Source organism: Rhinoraja longicauda, chromosome 19 (assembly GCF_053455715.1).
Source record: "Rhinoraja longicauda isolate Sanriku21f chromosome 19, sRhiLon1.1, whole genome shotgun sequence".
In the NCBI taxonomy this organism is placed as follows: domain Eukaryota; kingdom Metazoa; phylum Chordata; class Chondrichthyes; order Rajiformes; family Arhynchobatidae; genus Rhinoraja; species Rhinoraja longicauda.
The window spans coordinates 31,247,487-31,257,550 of record NC_135971.1 but is presented as its reverse complement, the minus strand read 5'-3'; the positions used below and the strand labels follow the sequence as shown (position 1 = coordinate 31,257,550).

General features: G+C 48.7%; 1 protein-coding gene across 1 annotated transcript; it reads right to left on the bottom strand.

The window, feature by feature from the left end:
- Positions 1-5,970: 5,970 nt before the first annotated feature.
- Positions 5,971-7,368, bottom strand: LOC144602759 (muscarinic acetylcholine receptor M2-like). The gene has a single exon (XM_078415894.1). It carries the CDS (start codon positions 7,366-7,368, stop codon positions 5,971-5,973), a length of 1,398 nt encoding a protein of 465 aa, XP_078272020.1.
- Between the last annotated feature and the right edge of the window lie 2,696 nt (positions 7,369-10,064).

Sequence of the window (10,064 nt, the reverse complement as noted above, 5' to 3'; positions counted from 1 at the left end):
CCTGGGGTGGTGTTGGAGGCAGATACGATAGTGGCGTTTAAGTGGGTTTTAAATTGATATTTGCACATGCAGGGAATGGAGGAATATGGATCACGTGCAGGCAGATGGGGTTAGATTGCCTTGGCATCGTATTCAGCACGGACATTGTGGGCCGAAAGGCCTGTTCTTGCGTTGAACTGTTCGATACAAACCTAGCTTGTTGTAGCAGCTGTAACTAGCTGTGACGTTGTACCACAATATCGCCGTGTGTGCGGAGGTGCCAGGCAGCAGTTAGATGCTGTTTGTCCTGTCTTACAATTCATTGTCAAAAGCTTCGCCTAGTCCTGAAACCGTGCAAATGCTCAACACGGTCTACTGTGGACAGGGTGAGCAGCTTTAAATACCTGGGAGTCCACATCAAAGAGGATCTGACATGGACAACGCGCATTGCCGCACTGGTGGGTAAGGCAAAGCAGCGCCTTTACCACCTCAGACAGCTGAGGAAATTCAGAGTGTCTCTGAGGATCCTTCATTGCTTCTACTCTGGGGCTGTAGAGAGCATCCTCTCCGGCAACATTACAGTCTGGTTTGGGAACAGCTCTGCCCAGGACAGGAAGGCCCTGCAGAGAGTAGTGCGTTAGGCAGAACGCACCATGGGAACTACACTCGTCCCCCTGCAGGACCTATACATCAGGAGGTGCAGATCCAGAGCAAGCAAGATTATGAGGGACACCTACCACCCAGCAACGGACTGTTCCAGATGCTACGGTCAGGCAAACGCCTCCGCTGTCACGCTGTGAAAACGGAGAGGATGAGACGGAGTTTCTTCCCACAGGCCGTCAGGACTGTTAACTATTATAACTCCAGGGACTAAATTTTGTCTTCTCTGTATTAACTTTAATTTATATGCTGTAACTGTAAAACAATTTTGCAAAATCCACAGGCGTTGCCACTTTCATTTCACTGCACATCGTGTATGTGTATGTGACAAATAAACTTGAGTTGAACACAAAATCAGATTGTCCATCCTCCACTTTATACAGAGATCTGACTAACAGGGTGCTGTCCCCCCCTGCTGGCAGCGTGCAGGTCCGTTAGTCTGGATACACGCTTCCACTATGAGATGAAGAAAGACACAAGACGCTGGACTAACTCAGCAGGACAGGCAGCATCTCTGGACAATAGACAATAGACAATAGACAATAGGTGCAGGAGTAGGCCATTCAGCCCTTCGAGCCAGCACCGCCATTCAATGCGATCATGGCTGATCACTCTCAATCAGTACCCCGTTCCTGCCTTCTCCCCATACCCCCTCACTCCGCTATCCTTAAGAGCTCTATCCAGCTCTCTCTTGAAAGCATCCAACGAACTGGCCTCCACTGCCTTCTGAGGCAGAGAATTCCACACCTTCACCACTCTCTGACTGAAAAAGTTCTTCCTCATCTCCGTTCTAAATGGCCTACCCCTTATTCTTAAACTGTGGCCCCTTGTTCTGGACTCCCCCAACATTGGGAACATGTTTCCTGACTCTAATGTGTCCAATCCCCTAATTATCTTATACGTTTCAATAAGATCCCCCCTCATCCTTCTAAATTCCAGTGTATACAAGCCCAATCGCTCCAGCCTTTCAACATACGACAGTCCCGCCATTCCGGGAATTAACCTAGTGAACCTACGCTGCACGCCCTCCAAAGCAAGAATATCCTTCCTCAAATTTGGAGACCAAAACTGCACACAGTACTCCAGGTGCGGTCTCACCAGGGCCCGGTACAACTGTAGAAGGACCTCTTTGCTCCTATACTCAACTCCTCTTGTTACGAAGGCCAACATTCCATTGGCTTTCTTCACTGCCTGCTGTACCTGCATGCTTCCTTTCATTGACTGATGCACTAGGACACCCAGATCTCGTTGAACTCCCCCTCCTCCTAACTTGACACCATTCAGATAATAATCTGCCTTTCTATTCTTCCAAAGTGAATAACCTCACACTTATCTACATTAAACTGCATCTGCCATGTATCCGCCCACTCACACAACCTGTCCAAGTCACCCTGCAGCCTTATTGCATCTTCCTCACAATTCACACTACCCCCCAGCTGAGTATCATCTGCAAATTTGCTAATGGTACTTTTAATCCCTTCGTCTAAGTCATTAATGTATATCGTAAATAGCTGGGGTCCCAGCACCGAACCTTGCGGTACCCCACTGGTCACTGCCTCCCATTCCGAAAGGGACCCATTTATCCCCACTTTTTGCTTTCTGTCTGTCAACCAATTTTCTATCCATGTCAGTACCCTACCCCCAATACCATGTGCCCTAATTTTGCCCACTAATCTCCCGTGTGGGACCTTGTCGAAGGCTTTCTGAAAGTCGAGGTACACCACATCCACTGACTCTCCCCTGTCAATTTTCCTAGTTACATCCTCAAAAAATTCCAGTAGATTTGTCAAGCATGATTTCCCCTTCGTAAATCCATGCTGACTCGGAATGATCCCGTTACTGCTATCCAAATGCTCAGCAATTTCGTCTTTTATAATTGACTCCAGCATCTTCCCCACCACTGATGTCAGACTAACTGGTCTATAATTACCCGTTTCGAGTCGAGACCCTTCTTCAGACTGAGAGTCGGGGGAAAGGGAAACGAGAGATACAGACGGTGATAGACAATAGACAATAGGTGCAGGAGGAGGCCATTCGGCCCTTCGAGCCAGCACCGCCATTCAATGTGATCATGGCTGATCATTCTTAATCAGTACCTGCCTTCTCCCCATACCCCCTGACTCCGCTATCCTTAAGAGCTCTATCTAGCTCTCTCTTGAATGCATTCAGAGAATTGGCCTCCACTGCCTTCCGAGGCAGAGAATTCCACAAATTCACAACTCTCTGATGTAGAGAGGTGTAGAACAAATGAATGAAAGATATGCAAAAAGGTAGCGATGATAAAGGAAACAGGCCACTGTCAGCTGTGAGCTGGGTGAAAACGAGTTACAGACAATGAGACTCAACGAGACGACTTTGCAGCCAGTACAATAACGTTGGTGGGATAGGGCAGAGAGCGAGGGGAAGCAAGGGTTACTTGAAGTTAGAGAAAGCAATATTCACACCACTGGGTTGTAAGCTGCCCAAACAACACAAAGAACTGCAGATGCCGGTTTACAACAAAAGACAGAAAATGCCGTGATGTAACCGTGAATGTACGCTTCTGGCCTGTGTGATGGACTGGGCTACATCTACAATGGTGGGGAGTGTGGTGTGTGGGATGGACTGGGCCACATCTACAATGGTGGGGAGTGTGGTGTGTGGGATGTGCTGGGCTACATCTACAACTGTCTGCAATTTCTTGGGGTCTTGGGCAGAGCTGTTCCCCAACCAGGCCGTGATGCAGGCCGACAGTACGCTGTCCACGGTGGGCTTGGAAGAATTACTGGAGACATGCCAGATCTCCTCAGTCTCCACACGAAGTGGTGGCATTGAGGCATTCCTGGCCGCCTCCGGAGATCGACAGGAGGCGCTGCCTCAGAAATGCAGCCAGCGTCATCACTTCCATCAACTCCCTCGTTAACAACGAGCTTGGTAACCAGGAGGAGACCAAGGATGGTTCGAGTCATCAGTTTAGGAGGCAGAGCAGGAGATGCAAGGAACTGCAGACGCTTGTACTTTGAGCAAAAGACAAAGTGCTGGAGGAACTCAGCGGATCAGGCAGCATCTGTGGAGGGGAATGGACAGGCGACGTTTCAGATGGGGACTCTTCCTCAAAGTTAGACGTGTTAATAGAAGGTTAATAGAAGGTTAACCAGACCAAGCGCAGGCAGGTGGGACTAGGATAGCTGGGACATTGTTGGCCGGTGTGGGCGAGTTGGGCCGAAGGGCCTGTTTCCACACTGCATCACCCTATGACTCTATGATTCTATGTTAGAAGGTTATTAGCATGGTGAGCTCTGCGTTTCTAGAGATTCCTGTCAAGAATTTATGGAGGTTAGTGAAAATCAGTTTACTAAAACCGAATGGATTATTGTTGTTGATGGAATTCTGAGCTCGTGGTTGCTGTGTTCTAAGCAACGGAAAGGTACAATTTGGTTTGGTTTAGGGCTTAGATATTCAGCGTGGAAACAGGCCCTTCAGCCCACCAAGTCCGCGCCGACCAGCGATTCCCGCACACTAACACTATCCTACACATGTTACGGACAATTTACAATTATGCCAGGCCAATTAATCTATAAACTTGTACATCTTTGGAGTGTGGGAGAAAACCAGAGCTCCCGGAGAAAGCCCATGCAGTCACGGGGAGAACGTACAAACTCCGCACAGACAGCACCCGTAGTCAGGATTGAACCTGGGTCTCTGGCGCTGTGAGGCAGCAACTTTACCGCTGCGCCACCGTGCCGCCTGAAAACTGATTAAAAAATTGCAATCCACTAAGAGAACTATTCTAATGAATTGCTATCAGGCTAGGACACAATAAAATGCTATGAATTATTAGTTTAGAATATATTTTCTGGATAAAAGGAAAGATCTTTTTCTTGCATTAAATGCCTTTTTTTAATTAATGAGTGAATCGGAAATTGAAGCCACGAAATCAGATTCTTAATTACATTATAAAGATATAATAGAAGCACAAAAGTATTGAAGGGACTAGTTAATATTAAAAAAGACACAGATTGTTGGAGTAACTCAGCGGGTCAAGCAGTATCTGTGGAGAACATGGATAGGTGACGTTTCACAGAGTGCTGGAGTAACTCAGCGGGTCAGGCAGCATCTGTGGAGAACATGGATAGCTGACGTTTCGGGTCGGGACCCTTCTTCAGACTGATTCTTTCGTACACTAGTTTATGGAATCAGTCTGAAAAAAGGGACCCTTCTGGTTATTATCTTTGATACTGTGTAATATATATCAATGAACATCCCTGTGGCATTTTATAATGCTTAAATTTTAGACAGGTTCATCTTTTATTCCCTTACAAGAGGGCAGCTTACAACACAATGGTTTGAACATTGAATTATCTAATTTTAAGTACTTTGGGGCAGCACGCTGGTGCAGCGGTAGAGACTCGGATTCGATCCTGACTACGGGTGCTGTCAGTACGGAGTTTGTACGTTCTCCCTGTGAGCATGTGGGTTTTCTCCGGGTGCTCCGGTTTCCTCCCACACTCCAAAGACATACAGGTTTGTAGGTTAATCACTTCGGTAAGATTGGAAATTGTCCTTCGTGTGTGTACGATGGTTCTCGTGCACTGGGTGACCGCTGGTCGGTGCGGACTCGGTGGGCCGAAGGGCCTGTTTCCGCGCTGTATCTCTAAAGTCAAAGTCAAATCGATACTGCCTTGCCCACCACTCTCTTCCACGTACCATCCCCCCACCCCCACTCAATACACACACATATCTGTCACTACCCCACCTTTCTTCTCTCCTCCCCCTCCCCTTCCACCCAGATCACTCTCTCTGGCTTCACATTTCACTCCTCTCCCCTCCGTATCTGACACCCTCTCACCTGCAGCCTTTGTCACTCACTCCACCTATCTGCCAACCAAACCCATCCTCACCTGTATCCACCTATCACTTGCCATGCTTTGTCCTGTCCCCACCTCTTTCTCCCAGCTTTCTCCCCTCCTACTGCCCCCCCCCACCACTACAATTAATCCAAAGAAGGGTCCCGATCCGAAAACATCCTCTGTCCTTTCCATCCACAGATGCTGCCTGACCCGCTATGTTCCTCCAGCACATTGTGTTTTGCTCAGGATTCCAGCATCTGCAGTTCCTTACGTCTCCAATAACCAACACACTCTTCATTTAGAACAGACGTTAAAAATTCATCGGACATAGTTGAAATGTGCTTTCGACACATTATGGATAGTGTGTACTGGAAATATACTCTGGCATTGTTAACATATTATGTTGAACATATTAATTACATACATTTACAGAGAAACATAGTGAAAGTCAGCTTCGATGGGTATAAAATGTTCATTGGGATGTGCTTGGCTTTGTGCTTCTCTACCTCGTTGCGCCTATGTTTTTATATTGACACAAGAGTAGGTGCTTGAAGGTTTTCTTGAAGGTGTCGTTACAGAGTGCGTAGCAGGCTGGGTTGATGGTGCTGTTGATGTAGCAGAGCCAGTAGCCGATGGTCCACACAGTATTGGGGACGCAGACAGAGCAGAAGGTGTTGATGAGGACCATCACATTGTAGGGGATCCAGGTGATGATGAAGGCCAGCAGGATGGCCAGGATGGTCTTGGTCACCTTCCTCTCCCGCGACACTGCGCCCTTCCTCTTCTTGGCCGGTGCCTTTGTCATCCTGACGATCTCGCCGCGGTCCGTGTCGCGGTCTGCCGCCGCTGGGCAGCTCTCGCTGGTCCGAGACTTGGTCGCCACCTTGATGCAGGAGAACGTGGAGCCGTCCACCGTGAAGCGGCCTGAGGACGACGCAGGGGCCGCGGCCTTGACCCTGGTGCCCCCGTCCACCGCCCCCTCCTCCCCCTCCTCCTTCTGGACGGAGGGGGCGACGCTGGCCGAGGTGGAGTCGTTGGACACCTCCTTCTCCTCCCCCTGACCGCAGTTCCCCATCACCGCCTCCCCGGCCGCCTTGCCGTTTTGTACCTTGACCTGCGGCAACCCGTCGAGGGGGCCGGAGACGTTGTTGTTGTTGGGTTTGGCGACCTTGTGCCGCTCCAGGCTGGGCGAGGTGCCGCCCCTGCTCACCTCCGGCTCCCTGGTGTCCTTCTTGATGCGGCTCTTGCTGGCGCGGGAAATGTGGACGTAGAGGACGGCCATGGTGATGACCGGCAGGTAGAAGGCAGCGATGGCCGTGCCGAAGGTCACCACGGGGTTGGAGAAGAACTGGACGTGGCACTCGCCCTGAGGGACCTGGCGCCCGCCCACGATGAACTGCCAGAAGAGGATGGCCGGGCCCCAGAGGACGAAGGAGAGCAGCCAGGCGGCGGCGATCATCATGCCCGCCATCTTGTTGGACCTCTTCACCGGGTAGCTGAGAGGCTTGGTCACGCAGAAGTAGCGGTCAAAGCTGATGATGAGGAGGTTCATAACAGAGGCATTGCTGACAACGTAATCAAGAGCCAGCCACAGGTCACACACCACCGGACCCATGGGCCAGGAGCCCATGACGATGTAAATGGTGTAGAGATTCATGGAGAAGACCCCAATGATCAAATCAGCGCAGGCCAGGCTGAAGATGAAGTAATTGTTAATGGTCTGCAAGTGCCGGTTCACTTTGATGGACACCATCACCAGAATGTTTCCAATAATGGTCACCAGGCTCAGCGAGCCGGCCACGATCATGATGAAGACCACCTCAATTGTTTGGTACGGGCTCCCTCCATCGAAGTCCGTGAAGTTGCCAAGAGATGCGTTTGTCCCGCTCGCGTTGGCCATCCTTTCCCCCTCACGCCCAGTTAGCACCGGCACCACCTACATACACAACATAAAAGGGGAATACAAAAATAATCATCACCAAACAAGCTTTAAATATCTCTAACTGAAGTCTCACCAGCACAAACACACAAGGCCATCTGTTGTTCTAAACTTGAAGATCACAGCCGGGGATTCAGTTTTAATCAGGAATTCAATAGATGCAGGAGGAGGCCATTCGGCCCTTCGAGCCAGCACCGCCATTCAATGTGATCATCACTGATCATTCTCAATCAGTACCCCGTTCCTGTCTTCTCCCCTTACCCACTGACTCCGCTATCCTTAAGAGCTCTATGTAGCTCTCTCTTGAATGCATTCAGAGAATTGGCCTCCACTGCCTTCTGAAGCAGAATTACAGAGGTCATTTACAGTACAGTTAATTATGAATTAATGGTAATTACTTATGCCTGACTGGTTGAAGATGTTGAAGGCTTACATGGTAAACGTGGTTTAATTTTATTGATCCAACATCGGAGTCACCTTTTGTGCACTTGAAATGATAGGATAACATTCAAATAAGACACAGAGTGCTGGAGTAACTCAGCGGGTCAGGCAGCATCTCTGGAGAACATGGATAGGTGACGTTTCACAGAGTGCTGGAGTACCTCAGCGGGTCAGGCAGCATCTCTGGAGAACATGGAGAGCCGATGTTTCAGGTCGGGGCCCTTCTTCAGATAATTGAAAGAATGCTTTGGTTCCCTTAAGCCCTTGTGCTCAAATTCCATGTGAACACTGGAAATCCTGATTGCCGAGGGAAATTATGCAGAAAAGAGAAGATGCATGAAAGGTCATCCCTCATTTACGGCAGTTATGTTAGAGGCAGGAAACATATTCCCAATGTTGGGGGAGTCCAGAACAAGGGGCCACAGTTTAAGAATAAGGGGTAGGCCATTTAGAACGGAGATGAGGAAAAACTTTTTCAGCCAGAGAGTTGTAAATCTGTGGAATCTGTGGTGCTGGCTCGAAGGGCCGAATGGCCTACGCCTGCACCTATTGTCTATTGTCTAATTCTGTGCCTCAGAAGGCAGTGGAGGCCAATTCTCTGGATGCATTCAAGAGAGAGCTAGATGGAGCTCTTAGGGATAGCGGAGTCAAGGGGTCTGGGGAGAAGGCAGGAACGGGGTACTGATTGAGAATGATCAGCCATGATCACATTGAATGGTGGTGCTGGCTTGAAGGGCCGAATGGCCTCCTCCTGCACCTATTGTCTATTGTCCCTCCATTCCCTGCATACCCATACCTAAAACCCTCCTAAAACCCTCTTAGACGCCATTGTCGTATCTGCCTCCACCACCAACCCTGAAATGTGTTTCAGTGCATTCCAGGCACCCACCTGTGTAAAAAAAACCTGCCCCCGCACATCTCCTTTAAACTTTGCCCCTCTCACCTTAAGGCTATGCCCTCTAGTCTTTGATAAAGGTTCTGACTGTCTACTGTTTCTATGCCTCTCATGATTTTTTATACCTCTATCAGGTCTCCCCTCAACCTCCAACGTTCCAGTAAAACAACAAGCTCATGTCACGTCCAACTTTAGTAACCCTGTCACGTCCAACTTTAATTGAATCTTGAAGCAGCCGACTCTGCATGCTTCGTTTCGTAAAGAAGTAAAACTGAAATATTCCAAGCGTTAAAATAAATCCCTGCCCACCATTTACTGTGACAAGGAATGCACTCTAAAGAACAGAGATGCTTTGACACTCCGCATCTTACATGGAAGAGGCAAGGTGCTGCTTATGTGTCTGAAGTTATGAGACTGAAGAAGGGTCTCGACCCAAAACGTCACCCATTCCTTCTCTCCAGAGATGCTGCCTGTCCCGCTGAGTCACTCCAGCATTTTCCTTCTACCTTCTGCCTTTTCTTTCTGTCAGTTTCTATTAACGTTTCCCAATTTTCTCTAAATAATTTCTGGATTTTTCTATTAAATCTGTTCATTGTCTTTTGTAATTTCCTTTGATTAATCCGGCCGCCTGTCCCTATAATGTAGACACAAGGAACTGCAGATGCTGGTTTAACAAAGAAAAAGACACAAAGTGCTGGTCGTCAGGCAGCATCTGTGGAGGACATGGATAGGTGACTTTTCGGGGCTGGATCCTTCTGTTTAGGTAAACCAGCATCTGCAGTTCCTTGTTGGGGTCCTGACCCAAAACAGAAGGGTCCCAACCCCAAACATCGTTAATCCATGTTCTCCAGAGATGCTGCCTGACCCGATGAGTTACTCCAGCACTCTGTGAAACGTCACATATCCATGTTCTCCACAGATGCTGCCTGATCCGCTGAGTTACTCCAGCACTCTGTGAAACGTCACTTATCCATGTTCTCCAGAGATGCTGCCTGACCCGCTGAGTTACTCCAGCACTATGTGTCTTTTTTTGCCTGTTCCTATACTCCAGTTCCTTTTGTATCTAGAGCTTTAGCCTAAATGGAGAATTCTTCAGACTGACACATCTGTTCCTTTATTCGACCCCAATCGTTTGTGTTTATTAAAACTTTCTTTGTACGGCTTTTCATTCAATAAGGAGCGGTTGGACAGACTTGGATTGTTTTCTCAGGTGTCACAGAGGCTGAGAGATTTATATAAAACCATGGCAGGCACAGATAGGGTAGACAGTCACAACCTTTTTTCCAGGTTGTGTACGCCAGGGACTTCAAGGTGAAAGGGC

Bases quoted from the DNA above. Each gene is read 5' to 3' on its own strand.
- LOC144602759 (XM_078415894.1), bottom strand. From the start codon at position 7,368: ATGGCCAACGCGAGCGGGACAAACGCATCTCTTGGCAACTTCACGGAC.